The sequence below is a fragment of the Eumetopias jubatus genome, unplaced genomic scaffold (assembly GCF_037043125.1).
Source record: "Eumetopias jubatus isolate StellerSeaLion01/CBP00866 unplaced genomic scaffold, mEumJub1_p1.0 scaffold_7, whole genome shotgun sequence".
Classification (NCBI taxonomy): Eukaryota; Metazoa; Chordata; class Mammalia; order Carnivora; family Otariidae; genus Eumetopias; species Eumetopias jubatus.
The window spans coordinates 123,238,988-123,265,311 of NW_028274813.1; the positions used below are offsets into that span (position 1 = coordinate 123,238,988).

The 26,324-nt window shown below is 55.8% G+C and overlaps 2 protein-coding genes across 2 annotated transcripts; one reads left to right on the forward strand and one right to left on the reverse strand.

The window, feature by feature from the left end:
• The first annotated feature begins 349 nt into the window (after window positions 1–349).
• Window positions 350–18,700, forward strand: ANPEP (alanyl aminopeptidase, membrane). Its single transcript, XM_028122211.2, has 20 exons — window positions 350–1,675; window positions 2,203–2,345; window positions 2,458–2,597; window positions 3,045–3,171; window positions 3,254–3,408; window positions 3,671–3,784; window positions 3,877–4,020; window positions 4,162–4,227; window positions 4,371–4,436; window positions 5,885–6,060; window positions 6,220–6,299; window positions 7,589–7,722; window positions 7,845–7,900; window positions 8,688–8,835; window positions 11,988–12,079; window positions 12,799–12,909; window positions 12,995–13,162; window positions 14,170–14,310; window positions 14,733–14,814; window positions 18,105–18,700. The coding sequence occupies exons 1-20, from the start codon at window positions 1,020–1,022 to the stop codon at window positions 18,252–18,254; spliced, it is 2,949 nt and encodes a 982-aa protein (XP_027978012.1). The 5' UTR covers window positions 350–1,019; the 3' UTR covers window positions 18,255–18,700.
• A 3,905-nt stretch (window positions 18,701–22,605) lies between these two features.
• MESP2 (mesoderm posterior bHLH transcription factor 2) lies at window positions 22,606–24,991 on the reverse strand. The gene is made up of 2 exons (XM_028122205.2): window positions 24,116–24,991; window positions 22,606–23,267 (listed from the first exon to the last, which is right to left on the reverse strand). Exons 1-2 carry the CDS (start codon window positions 24,989–24,991, stop codon window positions 22,998–23,000), a joined length of 1,146 nt encoding a protein of 381 aa, XP_027978006.1. The 3' UTR covers window positions 22,606–22,997.
• Window positions 24,992–26,324: the final 1,333 nt, after the last annotated feature.

The following is a 26,324-nucleotide window of genomic DNA, read 5'->3' on the forward strand; positions in this document are numbered from 1 at the left end:
TGGCTTTGACCAAGGACATGGTGAGATCTGGGGATGAGGGCAGACTTGGACATGGAAGTAAGGGGTCAGGAGGTGTCCAGGTCTGAGACACTGGGCTGCTAGATAGGAAGAGTGATAATGAACATTTTATTCAGTATGATAAATAATATCTTCATTTCTACTAAGGATAGGAAAAGAGGCCGTGGCTGAGCTCTGAGTAAGGAAGAAGCGAATAATGATGGTTAGGTTCTGCTCTGTGGTGTTTAATATGTTCTCTTGTTCAATCTGTGCAACAAAGCTGAGAGGTGAACACTATTATCTATTTATGAGGCAAGAGCTCTCAGCAAGGTAGAGTTACCTGCCCAAGGTCACAGCTGGGAAGAGGTTAAGCCTCCACCGGCCTCCTCTCTGAAAAAAACAAAAAAAAAACAAAAAACGGGCAGAACATCTTCTTTCTTTCTCCTCAGTATGCTGATAGTTGAGATAGAAATTTTTGGCAAGAAGCGATAAGAGGAGGAACCTGGAAGAACTCCCTGCTCTAGAAGAACACAAGGAGGCTGGGACCCTGTCCCCAGGGCTTGCATTGCCCTGGGTGTCCTGCCGGGATCCAGCCACAGGGGAGACCCAAGCCAGAAACTGACTCTCTCCTCTGCATCGCCCACCTCTTCTTGCTCCCGGGAAGTCCTTCCCTGACTCTAACCTCAGTCTTCCTGCTTCTGCCCCCACTGTCCCAGCACGCAGGCCGATCAGTGCCACCCAGCCCCGCTGCTCCCTCTTCCTGCAGCCCATAACCGGATGCTGTGTGCTCCCCAGCAGATATCCCGGCTTCCTGTGTCTGGATCTCCTCCTCTCCGGACCCTGAGCGGAGGGTGCCCCTGCCCAGCCCACTGACCTTTGCCTGTGTGAGCCCTGGTTAATTTTTGCCCAGGCTGTAGACTGTGGGGCTCTCCTCCCTCCGCCTCAGGGATATATAAGTCTGGCCCGAGGCTGCCTTGCTCCTCACCGTCCTGCACCACCCCCAGCTCCCCCCTGCCCTCACCATGGCCAAGGGCTTCTACATTTCCAAGACTCTGGGCATCCTGGTCATCATCCTGGGGGTGGCAGCCGTGTGCACCATCATCGCTCTGTCCGTGGTGTATGCCGAGGAGAAGAACAAGAACACCGGGAGCTCCACCGAGGGCTCCACGGCAGGCCCCACGGCAGGCCCCACGGCGGGCCCCACGGCGGGCCCCACGAAGCCCATGACCACTACAGCCACCACCACGGCCACCACCTTGGACCAAAGCAAACCATGGAACCATTACCGCCTCCCCAAGACTCTGATTCCCAGCTCCTACAACGTGACGCTGCAGCCCTACCTCACCCCCAACAGTGAGGGCCTGTACACCTTCCACGGCACCAGCACCGTTCGCTTCATGTGCAATGAGTCCACCAACGTCATCATCATTCACAGCAAGAAGCTCAACTACACCGACATGCAGGGGCAAAGGGTGGCCCTGCGGGGCGTGGGGGGCACGCAGACCCCCACCATTGACACGACCGAGCTGGTGGAGCTCACTGAGTACCTGGTGGTGCACCTCCGGGAGCCACTGCAGGTCAATGGCCAGTACGAGATGGACAGCCGTTTCCATGGGGAGCTGGCTGACGACCTGGCGGGCTTCTACCGCAGCGAGTATACAGAGAACGGTGTCAAAAAGTAAGCTGCCGCGGGGTCTGTCTGCTCGGTGGGGGCAGGTCCTAGATGCTGAGGCAGAGCTGGATCCTGGGGGCCAAGAAAGGGCTTGGATTGCAAGCCTTTGAACCTCCTGGAGCCTCTCGCTGGCCCCTGACTCTATCCACAGGTGCTAGGGGAGCATCTGCCTAGAAAGCAGCCCTCTCCTGGGGGCTTCTGTACCCCACATGAGGGAGTCAGGGGCTAGTGGTAAAAGCCTCTTGGATAGATAGGAAAACTGGGGCTCAGGGGAGAGAAACTTCCCTAAGGTCTCCAGGCTAATACGGGGATGGAGCCTGCTGGGACTTTGACCCTGACTCCTGAAGGCGTTGCCTGTCAGGCCCCAGAGGCTGCCTGGGGGAAGTGGGGAGGGCAGGGATGAGGCTGGACCAGGCTTTCATGCACCCCTTCTCCTGCATGCCTGGCAACACCCCGAAACCCCCCCACCCTGCCCACCCTGACGGGTCGCAGGCATTTCGCCAGCACACGCTCTAATGTCCTGGTTCGGGCAGGGTGCTGGCCACAACACAAATGCAGGCTACACATGCCCGGAAATCCTTCCCATGCTTCGACGAGCCGGCCATGAAGGCCACGTTTAACATCACCCTCATCCACCCCGTCAACTTCGTGGCACTGTCCAACATGCTGCCCAGAGGTGAGTGGGTCTGTCCTGGGGCCACGCAGCCTTAGGAAGGAGGCAGCCCGGGGCTAGGATGCATTGCAGGGCAGAGGAGGCATCTCCACATGTTTGAATGCTCCGTGCCCAGGCCCCAGCGTCCCTCTTTCGGGAGATGGCAACTGGAGTGTCACCGAGTTTGAAACCACGCCTGTAATGTCTACTTACCTGCTGGCCTACATCGTTAGTGAGTTCAAGAGTGTGAAGACGACAGCGCCCAGTGGCGTCCTGGTAAGGAGCCGGGCCCACCCGTCCTTCCCCGGGATTGGCCCTGGCCCGAGGGATATTCTTGTTTTAATTCATTCCCATCTTCAGCCCCTGAGTTGTTAGACCAGTGTTCGAATCCCAGCTCTGAGGGATCTTGGACAAGTGTCTTAAGTCCTGATCCTCAGTCTCTGCATTTGAAAAATCGGTCTGTCCTCATGAAGGGCGTTCCCAACGCCTGGGTGCCAGGCAGACAGTGGCCATGACTACAATTATTCCTAAAGGATCCTCCGTAGGACTCAAAGCCCCTCAGAGACAAAGCCCCCCCCCCCCGCCCCCAGCCTTCTCTGCTGCTCACGCCTCTCAGTTTAAGCTGGTTGGTGCCCTCCCTCACTAGCCTACTGGCCCCTGGGGCCCCGCCCATCTGCGCCGGGACCAAGGAGGGCCTCTGACCTACGTCCATCCTCTTTGCAGATCCGGATCTGGGCTCGGCCTAGTGGGATCGACCAGGGCCATGGAAAGTATGCCCTGAATGTGACAGGCCCCATCCTAGACTTCTTTTCCATACATTATGACACACCCTACCCACTCAACAAATCTGGTGAGTGAGGGGCCTTGTGGTGGGGGCAGAGGATGGGGCTCCCTACCCAGAGGCCATCCTGCCAATGGCCTTGCCCCCCCAGACCAGGTCGCCTTACCTGACTTCAACGCCGGCGCCATGGAGAACTGGGGGCTGGTGACCTACCGGGAGAACTCCCTGCTCTACGACCCACAGTCCTCCTCCAGCGGCAACCAGGAGCGAGTGGCGACCGTGATTGCTCACGAGCTGGCCCACCAGGTAGCCCCCCCGTCCCGGGGAGCGCCGAGAAGTGAGTAGGGGGCTCTGGGAGGAGAGGGCACGAGCCCTGGCTCTGCCCTAGGCCCGCTGCGAAGGGAGGAGGCTCCCAGCAGGCAGGATAGTGGAGGGGAGTCACGGCGACGCCAGTGAAGTGCTGACAGGCGCCTGGCCCGTGGGGACGCTTGCAGAAGGGGCGTTCTGGGTACTGTGAGTGACCACAAGGCCAGAGTGGCTAGCTGGGCTGACCTTCCCTCCCCAACAGTGGTTTGGGAACCTGGTGACCTTGGAATGGTGGAATGACCTGTGGCTGAACGAGGGCTTTGCCTCCTACGTGGAGTACCTGGGCGCCAACTATGCAGAGCCCACCTGGAATCTGGTGAGCCAGCTGCCTGGGAGCCCCTGGGTGCGGGGTCGGCGGTCCCACCCCACAGCCAGGCTGGTCTCCTGATGGCCACTGGGGATTTGCAGAAAGACCTCATGGTGCTGAACGACGTGTACAGGGTGATGGCCATAGATGCGCTGGCCTCCTCTCACCCGCTGTCCTCACCTCCCAACGAGGTCAACACGCCGGCCCAGATCAGCGAGATGTTCGACTCCATCTCCTACAGCAAGGTACTGAGGCAGTGAGGGGCAGGCAGATGGAGTGGGGACTCAGCCCACGGAGCCCCCCCCCTCGCCCCCGCCCCAGCCAGGGCTCTGGCCTGGTCCTTTGGGCTCAGCATCGCTCTCTGAGACCCCTCTCCCCTTCCCCAGGGAGCTTCGGTCCTCAGGATGCTCTCCAGCTTCCTGACGGAGGATCTGTTCAAGAAGGGCGTGGCGGTGAGTACCCTGGGCCAGCCATGGGGGGGTGGGGTTCCCCCAGCCCCTGCCCTGTGTCCCCAAGCCCCCGCCTACCGCAGGGGTTCCGTGGGAGAGGCAGGGGAGCACCAGCTTCGCCCTCACTGTGGCCTGTCCTTCCACAGTCCTACCTCCACACCTTTTCCTACAAAAACACCAGGTACCTGGACCTGTGGGACCACCTGCAGAAGGTCAGTAACCGCCAGCCACGTGCAGCCATTTTGTGGGGGTCCTGAGATGCTGTAAGTCCCCGGGGTGGGGCGGGGGGGCAGCACGTGTGGGAGAATGTGTCCGGCTCCACTGCTTACCAGCCCAGGCAGGTCCTCTGAAGCCTTGGCTGCTCATCTGTAAAATGGGTGCTGTGAGAGCTCCTCGAAGGAGGTGTTATGAGACCGTGGGTCAGGAGCCCGGGCGGGCAGCTTGCCCCCCGCTGCAGTGAGCTCCATGATGGGAGCCGAGGAGCACCCTAATCAACCAACCCGCACGGTTCCTAACCCCTCCTCTGCCTGGGACTCTGGAGCCGGTCATTCCACCTACTCAGCACTCCTGGCTGCCCTGTGCCCCAACGGGCCCCTCCAGGCATGACTCTGCACACTCCAGCACCCGCAGCACTGACTTTGACCTTCTCGCCCCGTCCTGCCTTGCATTCCTGCCCTCTTAGACCCCATGCAGCCCGGGCTGTGGGACAGACCCTCTGACCACCCCGCCTCCCCTCTCCCCGCCCTGCCTCTCCTAGGGCCGGAGTCTACATACTCCCATCTTCCCATCATTTGCCCTCCCTTACAGCATCCTGACTGACCCCTCCAGAGTCCCGAGCCCAGTCCAGCAGGGAGGGGAGACCCAGGCCCTCCTGGCTGGTCTCCGTGGCCCAACTTCTATCTGCCAGGAGCCTGGTCGGCCCTCCTCCCCAATACCCCCCTCGCCCGGCCTCCCACGGCCTGCTGACCGGGGGGGGGGGCACCTCACTGCCTCGGTCCCTGCCCTCCACATCCACTGTCTTCCTAGCCTGCCTCAGTCTCCCGCTCCTTCCTCTCCTGCAAAGCTGAGCTCTCCTCCATGCCTGGTGCCCCTCCAGCTCCACCCCTCCCTCCCACTCCCTCTGGCCCTGAGCCCTTCTCTCTGCGGCAGCTCCTGGCTCCCCTCCCTGCTCAGCTTCGGGCTTTTGGAGGGCTCTTCTTCCTCTTTCCGTCTTTATTTTCTCACTTATTAACAGATGTTGTTGGCTTCTTGCCGTTATTACAAAAGCAATGCATGTGCATGAAAACAGAGGGAAAAAACCTAAGAAGACAATAGAGAGCACCCTAAGCGCGTCCCCAGACCACCCACGCTCTCACCCTCTCCCTCACTCTGCACCATCTGCTCCTCTGCCCTCTCCTCCTCCGGGGTTGTTCATGCTGGGCACCCCCCCCACACACCCACCTGAAGCAGGGGGCCCTCATAGATTTGCTCAGCTGATGTGCGGTGCACCAAACGCCTGGAAGTTCTCAGCTCTTCCAGCCCTGGGGCTAGGAGCCCCGCTCCTGCCTCCCCGCGGGGTGGCACTTGCGCAGTGAGGCCGGGGGTCTGCCGAGCCTGCGGCGGGTGGGCGCAGGGGAAGTGGGCGCTCCGCTGACGGCCGCACCATGTTGCTGTGCCCCAGGTCATAAACGATCAAACAACCGTCAAGCTGCCGGACACCGTGCGCAACATCATGGACCCCTGGATCCAGCAGATGGGCTTCCCGGTCATCACCGTGAACACCTCCACGGGCACCATCTCCCAGGAGCACTTCCTCCTTGACTCCAAGTCTGTCGTCACCCGCCCCTCACAGTTCAAGTGAGCAGACAGGGCCACTGAGGCAGGCGTCCTAGGAGGGGCTTGGAGGGGCAGTGCCGTGGAGCCCCTTGACCGCGGGGCGCCCCGTGGTTGCTCTTCCTTGGCCGTGTCCAGGAGCTGCTGTCTCTTACCGCCTGGTCTGGGGGGCTCTCGTTACAGCTACCTGTGGATTGTGCCCATCACTTCCGTCAAAAATGGCATGCAGCAGGCGGACTACTGGCTTCAAGGCGTTGCACAGGGTAATCCGGCCCTGCCCTAGTGGACGGCAGGCGCAGGCCAGACTCCCAGCTCCTGGCCCACGTTCTGGGGGCTACGGCAGGCCTCAGTGGTGGCTTCCTTTGTCATTCATTCAACCAGTGGAGCCGACTGTTTTGGTTCTAAGCTCTCCTCTACTGTTGCCCAGCTGGGTGACCCAGGGCGAGTTACCATCCCTCTCTGGTCTCCATTTCCTCATCTATAAAATGGGGCTGAGATGGGTATCTACCCCATTGAGTTGTGTGGGGACTAAAGAAGAGAATGTATAGGAAATGTTTAAAACAGCACCTGGCACAAAGTATGAAAAGCCCTGCTCTGCCAGGTACCGAGGAGACTAAGCTTAAGGCAACTCCTCCTTGGCCTAGGCCAGAACTGCAGATGAAGAGAAGGAAGATAAGCAGCTAGAACTTTCCAGAGCTGTGTTGAGTGCTTTAACAGAGGCATGTACAGCCTCTGGGCTGCTGGGGCACAGGGCAGGGAGCCAGGAATAAGAAAGATTTAGCTTTGTGGAAAGGTGAGGGAAGGCATCCTGGAGGAGGTGAGCGGCGTCCTAGAGGAGGGGAAGGACTTAGCCAGGCTCATGGCGGCAGAGGAAATAGCAAGTGCAAGGCACAGAGGTAGGAGAGAACGTAGGGCCTGTGGCTAGGGCAGAGGTGTGCCCTCAAAGTGAGGCTGGCTCCTGAGGTCCCTGCAGGCTGCAGGACACAGCGGCTGTGTCCTCAGGCCAGGAGGAGCCGGGGCAGGTGGGAAGTGGGTGAGGACCACCTCCATGAAAGGACCTCATCTAGCTGCCAGGAAAAAGGCTGGAAATGGGGGCTCTGGGGGGGGGGGGGTTGAGTGGCAGGGAGGCATCACCTGGGCTTCCCCCTCGGTGACTGGGGCATGATGGGGCCATTTACAAGCCCAGAGAGGAGGAGGAGTAACAGCCTGGGGAGTTGGATCGGAGTGGCCCCGGGGTGTGTGGATGGAGATATCCAGGCCGCGGCCACTGGCCCAGCCACGTGGAGCCTGTGGGAGGCAGGGTGGGCATGGAGGGGCAGAGACGGCATGAGGTCCATCTGAGGTCACCGGCCAACCCACGGCAGAGTTTGGCCTGGCAACCCAGTCCTATGCCCCTTCCCCTCCCCTCTCCTTGGCATCACCCGAGGCTTGAGGGCCAGCCAGTGCCAGGCTGCATGAGAGGCTGCTCTCGCCAAGGCCTGGAGAGAGGCAGGCCAAGCGTCAGCCTGTGGCCTTGTGAGCAGCCCCACCCAGCTCTGGTCTCTCCCCACAGCCCAGAATGACCTGTTCAAAACCCCAGCTAATGAGTGGGTCCTGCTGAACCTCAACGTGACGGGCTACTACCTGGTGAACTATGACGAAGAGAACTGGAGAAGGATCCAGACTCAGCTGCAGACAGACCTGTCGGTGGGTGTCTGCCGCCCCACCCCATCCCCTGCCCCAGGCCCGGGCCCAAGATGGCGCCCCAGACTACCAGGCCCGCCCCCACCACCAGCCTGAGGTCACACACCCTCTGTTGCCCCTTCTAGGTCATCCCTGTCATCAACCGGGCTCAGGTCATCCATGACACCTTCAGCCTGGCCAGGTGAGTGCCCCCTTCCTCCTCGGGCCCAACCTGGCTCAGGCCTGGTGACTCTAGCAAGTGCCGTTCCATAACGAGAGCCGGTGCTCTTCCACTTGGGCCTTCCCGTCCCAGGCACAGGGCAGCGGGCTCCCTGTGCTTCTGCACAGCCCTCCCTGGGCCCCCAGATAAGGCATCCGAGACCGAGTGCTTTACCTCAGGCCACACAGGAGGAGCCCCCGACAGCCAGACACAGGCCCATCCACTCTAAAACCACACTGTACTGCACAACACCAGGCTTTTTCTGAGGATTAACAGCGTGCCAGGCTGCCACGCTAGGTGCTCAGAGAATCCAGGAAGGCCAGGACAGGCGAGGTGGAGCGCCTACTGTGTTCCCAGCAGGTGCCAAGCTGATTTAAGTGATGTCCCCCATAGACACGGTCATTTATGAACCAAATGTGTGCACACGGCCTGAGAGGGAGGGGCGGAGGAAGGCACAGAGGGCCAAGCAAGAGAAGAGGTGGGCAGAATAAAGAGCACAGGCTTTTTATCCTTATGAATCTCCGCTCTGTGGCCTTAGGCAAATCACTTGACCTCTCTGAGCCTCAGTTTCCTATTTGTAAAATGGGGACAATATGTGATTGGCCATGGGTGGGGGCGGGGCCTGAGCTGGCCTCATTTGTGGTACCAGCCAGCATCCATGTCCCCCAGCCCCATCCTCAGCTGGGGCTCTTGGACCTTAGGTTCCACGAAGGGTTTGGGGTTCCCTCTGTGGGGCTGGACTTACTTGAGCCCCTCTGTTTGTCCCCAGTGCCCAAAAGGTCCCTGTCACCCTGGCGCTGAACAGCACTCTCTTCCTGATCCAAGAGAGAGAGTACATGCCCTGGGAGGCCGCCCTGAGCAGCCTGAGCTACTTCAAGCTCATGTTCGACCGCTCTGAGGTCTACGGCCCCATGAAGGTACAGAGGGGCGTGGCAGGGTTCAAGGACCCATTGATCCAGTGCCTGAAATTGCATCACAGGGAGTTCACAGAAATACTGTCTGGAGTGGTGGACCCTTCAGGCTGCCACAACGCAGCGTTCTTCGCCGAGAGCAGGCTGGGCAGGGTGGCGAGAGGGATATGGGATGAAGGGAGCAGGTAGCGACAAGGTGAGCAGATTGGGGAAGGCAAAGAAAGGACACAGACTCCTAGCGAAGTTGGCTGTTTGGGAAATTAGCACTGTCGGAAGGCGCAGAAGAAGCCACCGTGCTGGGAGCTGGAGGACCCACCTCTTACCAGCTGGGCGGCTTTGGCCAACTCTCTTCATCCCCAGCGAACCCCTCTGTGAAGTGAGCAGGCCCATACCTGCCTAGCCCAAGGGGGCAGGGAGGGAGATGCAGGTGTTAACCGCTTTGAAGTTGGGTTGGTTGGGGTGGGGTATGATGAGGCTCCCATGAGGGAGACCAGAGGGAAACTCGGCAGTTTCAGACAAAAAAAAAAAAAAAAGAACCCCAAGCCCTCAAATGTCCAACAGTTGGGGATTGGTTAAGTAAACTACCGTATCCATTTGATGGACTATTACACAACCATCAGATAATACCCGAAGAGATCTTTTTTTTTTTTTCTTTGTCAGGAAGAAAGCGACCGTGTATGTGAGGTTGAGTGGGAAGGGGCAAAGGGAGAATCTTAAGCAGACTTCCACACCCAGCACGGAGCCCAATGTGGGGCTCGATCTCACGACCCTGAGATCATGACCTGAGCCAAAATCAAGAGTCAGACGCTCAACCGACTGAGCCTCCTTCAAGGGTGCCCCTTGAAGAGATCATTTTTTTTAAGATTTTATTTATTTATTTGAGAGAGAGAGAGAGAGAGCATGAGAGAGGGGAGGTCAGAGGGAGAAGCAGACTCCCCGCTGAGCAGGGAGCCTGATGTGGGACTCGATCCCGGGACTCCAGGATCATGACCTGAGCCGAAGGCAGTCGCTTAACCAACTGAGCCACCCAGGCGCCCTGAAGAGATCATTTTTAATTAAAACTTTTTCACATTAACTTCCTATCAGGGTAAATGAGGTATTAGGGTAAATGAAGTATTAGGGTAAATGAGCTTTTAACTCATTAACCTGCCCACCTTGGATTGACCCCCATCCTCCTGATATAGGGAAGTCATGATATTTTATCAATATGAGCTGTTGCTCAGCTTTGGTGCTGGCAGGCTCTCCCCTGGTGCGGCCTCTCGTTTCCCAAACCTGGGGGTTCTTCCTCGAGTTCTCTCTCCCACAGGGGAGCACCCCTTCCAGTTTTTGAGAAAGTGTTCATAGGACATGGAGGCATATCATCTGCAATGTCTTTGTCTCACCGTGACGCAGGACCCAGATTTTACCTGGGTGTAGAAGGTTCTAGGTTGGAAATTATTCCTCAGCGAATTTCAGGCCTTGCTCTACTGACGCCCAGCCTTTCGTGTTGCTGTTGAGAAGCTCAGAGCCTTGCTCATTCCTGGTTATTTGAATGTGGCCATTGTCTCCCTTCTGGAAGCCTGTGGGCTCTTCTCTCAATCCTGGTGGGCCTTTGTGTGGGTCTTTCTCCTCCCCCTACCCTTTCTATCTGGACATTTTGGCATTGCTCCTTAAGATGTTCTTCCCCTCCTTGCTGTTCGGTTCTCTTTCTGGGTCCCCTGTTAATCCAACTTGCTGGTCTTGCGTTGGCCTTTCTTCTGTCTTGCGTTTAAACTTCCAAGTACTGGTCCTGGGTCCAGCGTCCTATGCATATCTTCTCGGAACGTTCAGAGGGTATTCATCTCAGGCTTTTACAAAGTTTTCTTTTTCTTCCATTGACTTATTTCCTGAGTCTTCTGTTTGTTTTGGTCTCCTTTGGAGACCTCCTCACGTTGGAGGCTGAGCTGCCCCCTTTGGATTTGAGAGTGAGGCAATAAAAGGCGCTTGGAAGTTCTGTGAGGAGGTCACATTTGTTGCCTGCAGGTCTCACTGGGGGGTGACTGGGTGGCCAAGTGACTCCTCATGGGGACCCTCAAATATTAGTATCCATGGGGTGCCTGGTTGGTTCCCATGTGAAGACCATGTGACTCTTGATCTTGGGGTCGTGAGTTCGAGCCTCACGTTGAGTATAGAGATTACTAAAAAAAGAAAAAGAAAAAAAAATAGTACCCATGAGTGTGTTCCTCTGAGACCAGAGAGCCATTCTGTATCTTCTATAATGAAGCTGGTGATGCTGTTTCTGGGACTGGGGATGGGGGGGAAGAAACTGGAGATATCTCCATTCAGGACATAAACTTTCACCTCTGGCCCTCTCTGCGGTCTGCCAACCCTTCCCCTGTTCTGGTGACCCCCCAGTTCTGAGCCTCTACTCATTCACCCTCACCCACAGGGGAGGTTGGGGTGTTGCCTGCTGCCAGGAGGGAAGTGGGAGCTTGGGGGTTTAATTACTCCTGCTACACACTCTGATTCCTTTGCCCTGTGTCCCGCCCCTGCCTCACCCCTGCCCGCTGCAGACCCGTCCCTCTGACTCTGAGCCATGTCACAGCCACTCTGCCCATCCACCCCTCTCTCCCCACCTTCCAGCTCCTTGACTGCACGGGCCCCTCATCCACTCTAGTTTCCCTTCCTATTTCCTTTCTTCTCCGAAGTTTGTTCTTGGACGTAAGGCGGGGTTCACGTCCCAGTGCCAGGGACAAAGAGCAGCGTGCAGGATTATAAAGAGGCTAGGTAGAAAAGGAAAAAGAAGGCGTAAACTCACCAACTTGAACATCGTAGTTTGGGGAAGCTCCTGAATAGATTTTATTTTCTGCAGATGCTGCTCTGTGTTTTCTAAGCTCCTCACAACACACGTGGGATACTTAGGGGGGGAGGGGAGGGCCCGACACTGTCTTCCAAAGTGGTGACACGAAGACCGGGAGGGTTAACCTGACCGAGGCTTCCGGGAGGGAGAACCTCAGACCCGTGAGCTGAAACCTGGGCCAGCCCCGGCCCCTTTGAGCCCTGCAGCCCCGGACGAGGCCTGAACCTCTGTGCCGTTAGCCCTCGCGACACCTCCCCACCCACGTCCGAGGCTGCGCGGGCTCCAGAAAGGTCAGGCATGAGTCTTGCCTTCGAAGCCCTTCCTGTTTTCTTTTCCCCAGAGCTACCTGAGGAAGCAGGTCACGCCTCTCTTCGATTATTTCGAACAAATCACCTACAACTGGACGGTTCACCCACAGAACCTGATGGAACAGTGAGTATGCTGTTGGGAAGCTCAGAGCCCTGCTCCTTCGCTCATTTCCGGAGGTCACGGGGGGCCCAGACACCCTGACCTGGGGAGTCCAGAGCGGGGCCCTGCAGTGTCCTCCCGAGGACGTCTCCCGGCTGGACCAGGGCCACCAGCAGGGAGAGAACCCCTCCTGGGAGTAGGAGGCCTACCCTGAGGTTCTTCGTAGCCTGTGGGCCCATCTGACCTCTTTGTACAAGGGCCCAAACTGAAACTGAGGTCCCTCACTTGCTTGGTCCTTTTACTTTATTTTAAAGAGTTACTTATTTGAGAGAGGGAGAGAGAGAGAGCAATGAGCTGGGGACGGGCAGAGGGAGAGGGAGAGAGAGAGAATCCTCAAGCGGACTCCCCCTAGAGCGCAGAGCCCGACGTGATCGCTGACATCATGACCTGAGCTAAAACCAAGAGTTGGCTGCTTAACCGACTGAGCCACCCACGCGCCCCTTGGTCATTTAGATTCTAGATGTTCAAACTGGGGCTGGAGCTTGTGGTGACCCCTCTAGGTCCCTGGGCTGCCCAAGGCACAAAGCAAACAGGGGGACCCAGTGGGCTGGGTGGGCTGCAGCCCCAGACAGAGCCCGGGCCCTGCCATCCTCCCTAGAGCTGTGCATCAGCAGGGGGATCTTGGCCGGAGTCTGGGCCAGGTGACTCACGGGCACGCTGATCAAGTGTGACCCCTGGCACAGGTACAGCGAGATTAACGCCGTCAGCACCGCCTGCACCTATGGGGTTCCTAAGTGTAAGGAGCTGGTCTCAACTCTTTTCGCAGAGTGGAGGAAGAACCCCCAAAATAACCCGTGAGTGTGTCCCCTGCTCCTCCCCCAACCTTCATCCCTCCCTCAAGCCCACAGCCATGTCCTCATCAGACCCTCGTCTACCCAGGATCAACCCCAACCTGCGCTCCATCATATACTGCAACGCCATTGCCCAGGGTGGTGAGGAGGAGTGGAACTTCATGTGGGAACAGTTCCAAAAGGCCACGCTGGTAAACGAGGCCGACAAACTCCGTGCAGCCCTGGCCTGCAGCAACCAGGTCTGGATCCTGAACAGGTGAGGGCCACGGCCAGACGGGGCTAACTTTCCCTCCCCACTGGGGGCCAGGATCCTTGCGTGGGAGAGAACACACCAGCCAGGCCTCCACACTCTCACTCACGGGATCCCCACAAACTCGTGCAGTGGGGCAGTCCATTCCCCATTTTACAGATGAAAACACTGAGGCTCAGAGAAGCAAAACAGCTTGCCCAAAGTCCAGAAACTTTAACAAGTGGTGGAGCCAAGATCTGAACCCAGGTCTGGGTCTCCGTCCCAGGTTTTCAAGTGCTGTGGCTTCTTGGCCTGCAGTTGACCGAAGCTCAGTTCTCCTCTCTGTCAAGGGCTCCGGGGCAGCTGGACCTGAGTCCTTTCAGATGTGCAGCTGGGCATGCCTCAAGCTCTTGCATGAGCGCTCCTGGCTCCCACTCCCGGAATCCAGGAAAGAAGAGCCTCCCTCCATGTCAGAGACAAACATAGCCACCCTTCCTGGTACAGGGCTCTTGGCTCTGGTTCTCCTTCCTTTATTCATTTGTTCATGGCCTGTCATCAGATATTTATCAGGCACTGGGGCCATGTGACACATGACACTTGGCATAGCCAGTGACCCTGCCTAGGAGACTCAGTGTCCCTTCTACCAGAGGGAGGTAGGACTAAGGGGGCTTCAACCCTCGGTAGGCCAAAGCCATATTAAGAGGCTGCGGGAGAGGTGTGGGGGAGGGGAGGGCGGGGTCCTTTGCCGTCCTGGGTTCTCTCTCTTTTTTTTTTTTTAAAAAAAGATTTTATTTATCTATCTGAGAGGGAGAGAATGAGAGATAGAGAGCACGAGAGGGAAGAGGGTCAGAGGGAGAAGCAGACCCCCTGCCAAGCAGGGAGCCCGATGCGGGACTCGATCCCGGGACTCCAGGATCATGACCTGAGCCGGAGGCAGTCGCTTAACCAGCTGAGCCACCCGGGCGCCCCTGGGTTCTCTCTTGAATCCTCTGATTAGAGCCCTTGGTCACTAAGTCAGCATCCTGCCCTCACAGGTACCTGAGTTACACCAGGAACCCTGACCTCATCCGGAAGCAAGATGTCACCTCCACGCTTAGCAGCATCGCCAGCAATGTCGTCGGGCAAAATCTGGTCTGGGACTTCGTCCAGAGCAACTGGAAGAAGCTCTTTGAGGAGTGAGTCTGCGGGAGCATGTTAGGAGAAGTGCCCACCGAGGCTGGGGTGTCCTGGGGGGGTGGGGTCTGTGTGGCTGTGTGCATGGGACACCACAGGGCTGGAAGTTGGGGGGCTGTGGGCACTGCCGAGGAATGCTGGAAAATTAACCCAGCCTGAGGTCAGTCAGTTGGGGGGCAAAGACGAGGCAGGGTGTGGGCCGGCTCTCATCGCGCTCAGGGGAAAGTCTGGTTCTCTGAAGAGGTGGGAGCAGGGACACTGCAATCAGACCAGCGTTCGTGTCCCTAGGGCATGTCATTTCATCTCCTCTACACCATGAGGACAGTCGTAGAGTGGCTGTGAGGATACGGTGTCGCCTGCCAGTCACCGAGCGTTAGTTCCTTCTCAGCCCCTCACGCCTCTCCCCCCCCCCCACTTCTCGCAGCTTCGGCACTGGCTCCTTCTCCTTCTCCAACCTCATCCAGGCAGTGACGCGACGGTTCTCCACGGAGTTCGAGCTGCAGCAGGTAAGCGGCCCTGGACCCTGGGGCGGCACCCAGAGGCCCATCTCAGTCTAAAGGGGCATCTGCCATTCAGCGAGCGCCCCCTGAGTGTGCTCACAAGGGAGCTTGGGCTCCACGTTGCCAGGCCTTCCTCATTTCCAGGGGAGGCTGGGCATCCAGGCTTTTTAGAAGGTGACGAGTCAATCAGAAACATTCATCTTGGAATTTTTGTGTAGGCAAAAAGTAAAGAGAATCATATAAATGAACCTCCACGTACCCATTACCCAGATTGAACGATTATCAGCATTTTGCCGATTCTTTTTTCGGGGGGGGGGGTGGATACTATTCAAGCAGAGATCCCTTCTATAATTTCACCTGTAAGTGCTTTAGTCATATCTAAAATAAAGGGATTTTTAACAGATAATCTCAATGTCATTAGCAAACCCAAGAAAAGGAACAATTTCTTGCTATCATATTCTACCCGGGGCCAATTTAAACCCAGTAGGTTTCTTTTAAAATTCTTTTTGCAGCGATATGTATGTTTGAATCAGAAGCCAAACAAAGTTAACTCATTGTATTAGGTTGATTTGTCTTTTTTATTTTCATTGAGGTATAATTCATGTACCGTGACACTCACCATGTTAAGTGGTTTTCAGTATATTTATGAGGTCATACAACCATCACCACCATCTTGTTCCAGAACATTCTTGTTACCCCCAAAAAGAAACTGTGGCAGTCACTCTCCATTCCTCTGTCCCCAGCCCCCGGCAACCACTAATCCACTTTCTGTCTCTATGGATAAGGCTATTCTGGATATTTCATAAAATGGAATCATATAATATGAGACCTTTTGTGTCTGGCTTTCACTTAGCTTCAAGCTCTCAGGTTTCATCCATGTTGTAGCGTGTAGCATTCCTTTTTATGGCTGAATAATATTCCATTGTGTGGTTATACCACATCTGTTTATCCACCGATCAGTCGATAGACATTGGGTTGTTTCCACCTTTTTTTTTTTAAGATTTTTGTTTATTTATTTGAGAGAGAGAGAGAGAGAGAGAGAGACAGCGCGCAGGAGAGAGTACGGGCGGGGCCAGGGAGGAGCAGTGGCAGAGGGAGAAGCAGACTCCCTGCTGATCAGGGAGCCAGATGTGGGGCTCGATCCCAGGACCCTGGGATCACGACCTGAGCCGAAGGCAGACACTTAACTGACTGAGCCACCCAGGTGCCCCGACTTTTTGACTATATGAATAATGCTGTCATGAATATTCATGTACACATTTTTGACTGAACATATGTGTTTGTTTCTCTTGGGGACACACCTAGAAGTGGAGTTGCTGGATTGTTTGGTAACTCTATGTTTAACTTTTTGAGAAATTGGCAAAATGTTTTCCAGAGTAACTGCACCTAATTTACATTCCACCCACAATGTAGGAGGGCTCCAATGTCTTTCTGTATTTGTGGACTCTTGTTATTTTCTTTCTTTCTTTCTTTTTTAATTATAGCCATTTTGTGGGTGTGAAGTAGTATGAATTGCATTTCTCTAATGACTAATGGTGTTGAGCACCTTTTCATGTGCTTATTGACCATTTGTATATCTTCTTTGGAGAAATGTCTATTCAAATCCCTTGCCCATTTTTTAATTGGGTATTTGTCTCTTTATTGTTGAGTTGTAAGTGTTCTTTATATATTCTGGATACTAGACCCTTATTGGATACCTGATTTGCAAATGTTTTCTTCCATTCTGTGGATTGTCTTTTTACGTTCTCGATAGTGTCTTTTGATGCACTGAAGTTTTTTTATTTTGATGAAGTCCAGCTTTCTAACTTTTCCTTTACTGCTTTAGTGTCACGTCTAAGAAACAATTGCCTAATCCAAGGTCACAAAGATTTATACATGCTTTTTACTAAGAATCTTACCATTTTAGCTCTTACATTTAGGACTTTGATCGATTTTGGCTTAATTTTTGTATATGGTGTAAGTTAGGGGTCCAACTTCATTCTTTCGCATGTGGCCATCCAATTGTCTCACCACCATTTGTTGAAAAGACTATTCTTTCCCCCACTGCATGGTCTTGGCACCCTTGTTGAAAATCAGTTGACTGTAAATGTGGGGGTTTATTTCTGGACTCTCAGTTGTATATCATTGATCTGTTTGTCCTTATGTCAGTACCACACTCTCTGGATTACTGTAGCTCTGCAGTGAGTTTAGCGTTGTGAACCCTCCAACTTTGTTCTTTTTTCAAGATTGTTTGGCTATTCAGAGTTCCTTGCATTTCTTTATGAATTTTAGGATCAGCTTGTCCATTTCTGTAAAAAATTTAAAAAAAAAAGGCAACTGGAATTCTGATAGGGATTGCATTGAGTCTGTAGATCAATTTGGGAAGGGTTGCCATGGGATAATATTAAATCTTCCAAACCATTAATACAGATTTGGGTCTATTTGGGTCTTTTTTTCTTTTATTTAGGTCTTCTTTAATTTCTTTAACAATGCTTTATAGTTTTCAACATGCCAGTCTTGCATGTCTTTTGTCAAATTTATTCCTCAGTATTTTATTCTTTTTGATGCTATTGTAAATGGAACTGTTTTCTTAATTTCATTTTTGTATTTTTCATTGTTGTGTGTAGAAATGTACTATGATCTCTGTATATTGCTCTCGCATCTTGCAACCTTGCTGAATTCGTTAGTTTTAATAGGGTTTTTTTGGTAGATTCCTTAGGATTTTCTGTATCCAAAATCACGTCATCTGCTAATGGAGATAGTTTTACTTCTTCCTTTCTGGATGCCTTTTATTTCATTTTCTTGCCTAATTGCCCTGGCTACAACCTTTAGTAATGTATCTTTTAATCTGTGACATCTTTTTTCTTTTTTTAATAATGCCATTTATTTGTTGAAACAACGAGGTTATTTGTAGTATAGAAATAGCCACATTTTGAATTTGGCTGATTGCTTCCTTGTGGTATCTTTTTAATTTGTCCCTCTCTCCTCCCTTGACTGCACTGAGATTACAATTCATTTAAAAACTAAATGATGTAATGTATGGTGATTAACATAACATAATAACATAAACAGTGAAGATCAGATATATCCAGGAGCCAGATTTAACCATGAGGTTGTTAGTTTTGACCTCTGCCCTAGATAAAGACTTTATCTCAGGTGGAGAGAAGGATGGGCCCTTCCTCTCCTGGAGAACAGGCTGTGGGGCTGTGTTCCCAAGGGCCCTAATGTGGGTGGGAGGTCAGAGGACTGCATAACCCTCTGCTTGAGGCTGACTTAGACACCCAGCCTGGGGCTGAGAATCTTCATTTTCCTGGCAGCTGCAGCAGTTCAAGATGAACAACATGGACGTAGGCTTCGGCTCAGCCACTCGGGCTCTGGAGCAAGCCCTGGAGAAGACCAAAGCGAACATCAAGTGGGTGAAAGAAAACAAGGAAGTGGTGCTCAATTGGTTCACAGAAAACAGCTAATAGTCCTTGGTCCTTAACCATCACCTGGCCCCCCATGTGAGATGCCTCTATGTGTCTGCCCCCGTGGCCCACGGCAGTACCCCATTCCTGGAGCCTGAGGCGATGGTGTCCTCCACTCAGGGACAAAGTCTCTGGTCCACGTTTTCTCCAGTCTGCCCAGGAACCGATCCAGTTCCTGATGACCAGACTGTCCAAGCACCTTCCAGCCCCTGCCCCTCATGCCAACCCCCACCCCAGGCCTGGCATGGTGCCTGTCACCCAGGGCCCTGGGGCTGATCTCAGGGAAGCCCAGCTCTAGGGCCAGATGAGCAGAAGCCCTCAATGGACGATGGATGGCCTTGGGGGGGTTGCCCTGTGCCCGCTCTCACCTTCCCATAAAGACCCCGAACCTAAAGAATCAACAGGGCACAAGATCTATATATTTTTTTTTCTAAGAGAAAATGTAAATAAAGGATTTCTAGATCAACGTCTAGACTCATTACTAAGCTAGAGCAGGAGTGGGTTTGCATAGCAGCCAGGAAGACTGGCGGGGAGGGAACCTGGGCTGTATGGGACCCCCAGGGAGCAGAGGAGGGGAGAAGTGTCCAGAATGCCTCTGTGTCCTATGAGGTCTGCCTACAGTGTTCCTTCCATCCATATTCCCGTGGCAGCTGGAGACCCTGGGTGCTGGGAACTATGAAGAGGTTGAGGCTAGGCAGCCGGACTGGTGGGGTGGGGAGAGCTGGGGCTCCGTGCCAGGCCCAGGGCAGGTCCTGACGGTGGAGGGAGTGTTGTTTCAGAAAGCAGAAGTTTCCGCTGGGGTCAGCACCTACCCTAACATGAGGGAAGGAGCAGGGTGCCGATTGGGCTCCTCTTCTTGTGTCGCAGTCAGCACACCTGGGACGGTGAGAGAGGGGCTTGGAGTGAGGGCAGCAAGCCTTGGGACCCAGGCCTGGTCTGACCCCTCACTGGCCAAGGGCCTGTCCCATCTCCTCTCCAGGATCCATGGTGGAAGGTGGGATATCAATTTGTAAAGTGGTTGTTTTCAAGAGTCACATGCAGAAAAAGGCAGGTGCCCTTCAGATCACCTGGTGGTCAGTGCCTGTTCTGAGGAGAAGGTCTGGGACCCACATGGCTTCATGGCCCACATTCGCCTTGGTGGAAGTTTCTTAGCAAATGGAGCCAGGTTGTTGGAAGTTCACCTCAGCCTCAGCCCCCACGGGGCCCAGCTGAGTGCCCCAGGCTGGTGGAGGGAACATGGGAGCTGACAGACCACAGGGCTCCTCGGCGGGGGGGTCTCCTCCAAGTGAGCCACTGGGGCTCGAGTCCCGGAGACCAGGGGGCCTGGTATCAGATCACAGCTTGGCCAGTTTCTTGGGCAAGTGACCCAGACCCGTGGGCTTTGGCTTCTGCATCTGCACGAAAAAGGTGATGGATCACAGGATTGGGGTACGGATCTCAGGAGATTCCCATATGGGGGTATCTGGTACACTGCCCCCCAACACAGGAGGAGATTTGGGTGTTGTTACCCTTAGCCCTGTCTCCTGGTCTGCCGGCTCTCCTCACAGCCTCTGTTCCCCTTTGGGAGAAGTGGGGGTGGGGCCGTGGCCGGAAGGCTCCTCGGGCCGCCACTGCAGTCCCTACATCAAAGGTGGGGCGGGCCAAGGAGTGAGACCAGCCCAGGGGAGCGGGAGGGATCTCTCCACCAATCAGGAGGCTTCCCTCAGCCCAGCCCCTATGGGCCAGTCCTTCCTGTCGCCAGGGCCCAGCAGCCCTGGCTGGCACTTAACCTGCTGGGAATCAGAGGGCAGGCCCCCTCAGGAGGTCTCGCTGGGGGAGGGGCCACCCCCACCAGGGTCCCTGGGAGAGAGCTGGCCTCCAGGGAGAAGAGTCTGCAGGGATCCTAGTCTCTGTGCCTGGCACTGGGCGAAGTGTTTATGCGCATTATCTCATTTGGGTCTCAACAGCCCCAGGAGATAAGGATTGCTTTTATCTCAGTTTTGCAGATAAGGAAACTGAGGCGCAGGGAGGGTAAGTCAGTAGGGCTCGAACGAGATGCAGGCTCTAAAGCCGCAGAGTGGAAGGCCTCCTCCATCTGGAGCTGAGGCAAGATCTGTGGCCTCCACACGTTGCATGCTCCCACCACCCGACGGCTCCCAAGCCTGGCATTCAGAATGCCCTGTGTGTCTGGAGGAAATCGGGTTCCTGAGGGCACCCAGAGCCAGTGACCCGCCTGCAGAACCTCGCTCGAGGTCGCACACAGAGCAGGGGCCAACTCGAACTCAGGCTGCTGGTTCTGAGCCCAGCACTCTGTGGCGGGTTGACCCCTCAGGACCAGCGGGAGAGGCAGGCCCTGGGGATGGGCCGACCCTGGAGATGGAGGTCTCCCACCTCCCTCCACCCAGGAGACTCCTCGGAGGCACGTCCTCTACAGTGCAGGGTCATGAAAGAAATGTCCAGTCACTTATGGATGGTGATGGGGGTGGATCCCCAGGAAGGTGTGGGAAGACCGGTTTTTCCTGGCAGGGCACAGGCATCAGCCCTTCTCCCTCCCCTGCCAGGCCCGTGGCAGACAGGTGCAGTCAAGAGCAGAACACCCAGGATGGAACCACGGAAGGAGGTGAGGAGCTACTGCTCCTGAGAGGCAGGCCTGAGGCTTCCCTTGCAGAGGCTGAGGACAGGGGTGGGAGATTAGCCCGAGCCCGCCGGGCCCGGGGCCCTCACGCCAGCTGCACTTTAGATGTCTCCCAGGCCACTCTAGCGGGCGGCCTCTCACCTCTGCCTTTGCACCTCCTGGAGGAGTACCTCGTGAGGGGAGCTGGGAGAAGAAGGCTGCCAGATTCTGGAAGCTCTGGAATGCTGCTGGAGAAGGCCAGCCCTCTCTTGGGCTCCACTCCAGCCCTTGCAGGAGGGAGGAGCCGACCTTGGAGCTGGAACGGCCTGGCCATCCGTGACCCCAGATCTGTGAGAGCCAAAGGAAGGAGATGGGCAGCTGCTGTGAGGCTATGGAGCCAAGACCTATGGACTCTTCTAGGGAAGGAGAGAGCACTGGACAGGGAGTCAGGGGCCTGACATCTCTACCTAGCTGGGGGGCTAGGGAAAGTTGCTCTCCTACCTGGGCTTGTTTCTTCAGCTATAAAATGAAGGGGTGGAGAATATCCATTGAACCCAAACCTGGGAAGGATTTTCTTAAAGCCCCAGGTTCCTAAGTCCCAACTCAATGCACTGACTCCTGCTCTCAGGGTGGGCCTCTACAACCACGGGTCTCGGCATGCAGCCAGGTTCGGGAATCACCGGACTGCACCATCTCCTAGGTGGTGTGGCTCCATTCAGGAATTACTACGTGCCAAGCCTCAGAACCCTGAGGGATAGGGTTTGTTACTGTCCCCATTTCACAGCCAATAAAACTGAGGCTCAGGTAGGTTTCATAGTTTGCCCAGTTATACAGTGAGCAAGAACTGAGTGGAACGTGCATCCAGGTCAGTCCTGCCCTGTACCCATCTCCTCGCTGTGTATGATATTGTGGGAGGTTTCCTTATCCCTCCAGCTGTGGCTGGCAGCCCCTAGGGACAGGAGGCCCTGGGCTAAGAACCCAAACCCTAGAATGCTAGGGCAAGAAGGCACTGGGTATTATGGGATGAACTGTGTTCCCCCAACATCCACGGTGAAGTTCTAGCCCCCAGGACCTCAGAACGTCAATGTATTCGGAGATAGTGCTTAATAAAGAGGTAATGAAGGTAAAAGAAGGTCATATGGGGGGGGCCCTAAACCAGGATGACTGGGGGCCTTAACAGAAGTGATAAAGCCAGGTGCACAGACCACAGCGTAATTACGTCGAGGGCAGAGAGAGAAGGCGGCCATCTGCAAGCCAAGGAGAGACGCTGCAGAAACCAACCCTGCTGACACTGATCTTGGATGCTAGCCTCCTGAACTGTGAGAAAATTGTATTTCTGTTCTCCAAGCCACCTGATGCGTGCTTATGGCAGCCCCAGAAACAAATACGCCGGGCCTCGCCTGTGGAAGCGAACCACCCTGCATCCTTTAAAAAAACACTTCCCTAGAATTGTGAAGGAGCCCTCCGGGTCGGCAGGAATACGCTCAGAGGAAGGGACAAGGTAGTGGTGCTGGGTTGGAGGCAAGTGAACAGGCCCAAACGTTAACCCCCACCTGTGCCACCTCACACAGCAAGGCCAAGTGGAGCCCCTGGAGGTGAAGACTTGTCACAGTGGCACGGGAGGGCACACACCAACCTCAGGAGGCCCGGACCCGGGGAGGGGAAGAGCAGAAGGATGGTTCCCTGCAGGATGGGAACATTCTTCCTTTTCCAGAGGCAATAAAAACCCAGGTTGATAGAAGAAAAACAGACCATACCAACATTTTTGTTGTTTTTTTTAAGAAGTACAAAAATCGAAGCGTACAGGCTTCTCTCTCCCCTCCGCCACCCCGAGAATGCATTCCACCAGCGGTCCCAGACCCGCCGACTCTGTGGTCCCGCAGCCAGCACCTTGCTGCAGCTCAGCCGATGTTCTGCAGAGACGGGTCATTCGGGGGGTGTCTAGGAGCGGAGGGCACTCCCCCAGCCCAGACTCCAGCCAGGGAGGCCACCCACTCTCTATTTCGAACACTGCCTCTCTGGGAAAGACATCACTTGGAAAAGAGATCCTTGGCTTAAAAAAAGCTTGAAGACCACAGCAAGTAGCAAATGAGGAGGACACTCCACACCAGAGGCCTGATTCCTGGCTAACAAGGGGACAGGCGAGGCTATCAGTAGAAGACGCCCAGGTGGGCGCCCCCCAAATCTTCTTGCCAAAGTTCAGGGCAGCCACTGAGCTGCAGGCCTGAGCTTTGGGATGGGCTTTGGTCACCGAGCTGGAAGGCAGGGCCTGGTCCCTGGTCCTCTGAGCTGGGGAGCTCCTCTGCACTGTGGCTCCAGCATCCCCACTGGGTCTGAGGCTGGAGTCTCTGGCATGCTGGGCGGGACAGGAGGGGTGGGGTTTCTGGCAACACGCAGGACTCTGGAGACACAGAGATACCCTGCAAGAGAGGCAAAAGCAGCTGGTTAGTGGGCCACTGCCTGATGCCCTGAGACCTTGAACCTGGATGCTCCCCGGAGCGTGGCTGGCAGCTTCTGGACAGCCCTGGGTGTCCTGGAAGCAGTGAAGCAAAGTGGTGAAGAACACTGGCTCTGGAGATACACTCCGGGGGTTCCTATCCCACCTCTGCTACTAACTAGCTTTAAGAACACAACCTCTTTCATTCGGTTTTCTTATCTGTAAAATGGGGGTGATGATTAACAGCACGTACGCTATAGAGTTGCTGGAGGGCCGGCTGAGCTAATACATGCACAGTGCCAAAAACGGTGATGGGCAAACAGTAAGCGAGCAGTAACTTTTGGTTATTGATAGGCTCTTTTATGGACCATGACTCATTCACTCCTGGGCCTCATGAACAAATGAAGCTTAAAGGAAACAGGAAGGTCACCAGCTCCAAGCCCCTATACTCTGGAAGTCCCCACGCCTGGGGCTGGCCAGCCTCCCACCCCCCAAACTTTAATGGAGCACTTAGAACCAGGGGCTCTTGCTACCCTTCATCGTGCCTCTGGAGCAAGTCCGAGGGTTCCCCCTCTTTAACGTGGCTGAAGACTTCTCGGTAGAGGTGGTGGTGGACTTAATAATGGCCCGGGGCCCCAGCTCTTTCCCCAAAGAGGTTAGGGTCCTCTCCCTACTCTCTTCAGCTTCTCTCTAACCCTAACTGGGTTGGATTAGATAAACCCAGATCTAAAAAGCATGAGAATCTCTGCAGACTTGAGCCCACCCACGCCCTCCATTTCCGAATGAACCTGGGACCACCCCGAGAGGAGTGGCCCGGGCCTGCGCGCATACCTGATATACTACAGCCAGCTCCCGGGCCGCGGGGGGCGGCGTCCAGGGCACGGCCTGGTTCCTAGGTTCCGGGGACGTCTGCGTTCTGGAACAGGCCTGGGGCGGTGTCCAAAGGGCCGTCTCAGGGGCTCCCCCTTGGGAGAGATGCGCGGGCGACTGTATCCCAGGGCAGTAAGGGGGTGTAACCCAGGGATCCAGTTCGGGCACCCTGCTCCCCAGGCGCTCGGGCGCCGCTAGTGCTCCGGGACAGGCCGGCGGGGACCCCCACGACGCTGCGGCGCCGGCGGCAGAGCCCACGCCCGGGGCGCGCGCCTGCACCTGCGCCTGCGCCTGCGCCTGCGCCTGCGTCTGCGCCTGCGCGGGGCCGCCGTCGGGGCAGAGCGGGCAGCCCCGAGGCGCCGCCGCCGCGTCGCTGCGCCGCCGCCGCCGCCGCTGCTGCAGGCTCTCCTCGCTGAGGCCCAGCACGGCCGACAGGTGGCCGATGTAGCGGATGGCCAGGCGCAGCGTCTCGATCTTGGTGAGGCTCTGGCCGGCGGGCGCCACGGACGGCGGCAGAAAGCGGCGCAGCTCGTGCAGGGCGCGGGCGAGCGTGCGCATGCGCAGCTTCTCGCGCTCGCTGGCGCTCTGCCGCTGCCCGCCAGCCGGCCCGCTGCGGCCTCGTCCGGGAGCCGTTGGGGCGGCCTCTGCGGAGCGGGCGCCGCGGGCCGGGAGCGCGGGCTGCGAGGGGCCGCGGGCGCCGTCGCAGGGGCACGAGCCCGAAGAGTCCGAGGAGGAGGCCGGGGACGTGGAGTCCGGGTGGCCGGCCCAGCCCCAGCCCTGGGGCAAGATCCAGTGGTCGTGGCCCAGAAGGCTGTGCAGAGGAGGGGACTGGGCCATGGCCGGGGCTGCTGCAGGCTCTGGGAGGCTGGGCCGGCCACCTCCAGGCCTGAGCTTTTATCTGGACCAAAGGTGAGAGGTGGCCCCCTGCCAGGTTACAGAGAGGTGTCAAAACCCACAGAGCCCAGGGAAGGCCTGGGCAGGGGGGCCTTGGGAAAGCGGGCCCATTTGCGGAGGTGTGGATTCTGACTCCTCGGGGGCTCTAATGGAGGCCCCTGCAGCCCGGGAAGTGTGGGAGGGACAATTCGCATCTGGATGGAGCTGCTAAGCTTCTCACCGAGTTCCCACCCACCCGGGCTCGTGGCATGGTGAGTGCCCAGGAGCCCGACAGTGGTGGGCAGTGCCATCATCGTCTGGGGACGGCCAGGCTGTCCCTCATGTGAACAGTGGACCCATGCAAAGAGTGGCCGCCTCTCTCATCTCCAGCTTCCCCCGCCCCGGGGGGGGGGGGGTGGGGTGGGAGTTTGTCCAGTAACTGCCAGTCACTGTCTGCAGGTGTGCTGGATAAGGCTGCAAGACAAGCCCCGAGGGATTTGCCCACAGTGATGTGGGGTGGTGTGGAAGTAGGGGGACATACAAGTGCAGCCTTCCTGGTTTGCTCCCAGAACCCACATTTGCTGGTTTGCTGAATAACACGGGCAACGTCATCTCACTACCCACAGATAGTTTCCGTCCCTGAAAAACAGAGCAGCCTGGAGAAAAAAGATAGGAAGTAGTGGGTGATGAAAATGGGGGAAGGTGAGCTCTCCAGGCAGGCCTGAGTCTATTTGCTGTGTGACCTGGGGCAAGTTACTTACCTCCTCTGAGACTCAAGTTTCCTTCGATCTCACAGCAATAATACTACAAAATGCCCACCACCTGGGAAGGCTGCTGGTACTAAGTGGAACCATCAGTGTGGGCCTGGCAGATGAGCTAAATGTTTGCTCCTATCATTTCATAAGGAAGGTACTTACATTTCAAGATGCTGTAGGCATTACTCATTTACTTCATATTTATTTAGCAACTGGTAAAGGTCAGGCACACCAGCGTGACACAAGTTAGTTGTGGTCTTGGCTCTCATGACATTTGAAGTTTGTGCTGAGAGACAACAAGTGAACAGACCATTTTACATTTAGTAGCTCCATCACTAACTGGCTCTGTGCCCTTGGGCAGGGCCCTTAACCAGTCAGAGCTTGAGCTTGTGCTCTATAAAACAGGAATAATGATTATAGTATCGATTCGTAGGACTGTTATAGTCTTACAGTATGAACTTGGAGATAGTAAAAACTCTCCTCAGCAGTTTATTACAGGTTAAAGGAGGCATCGGTGTCCTTTGTGATCTTCGGAGAAAGGG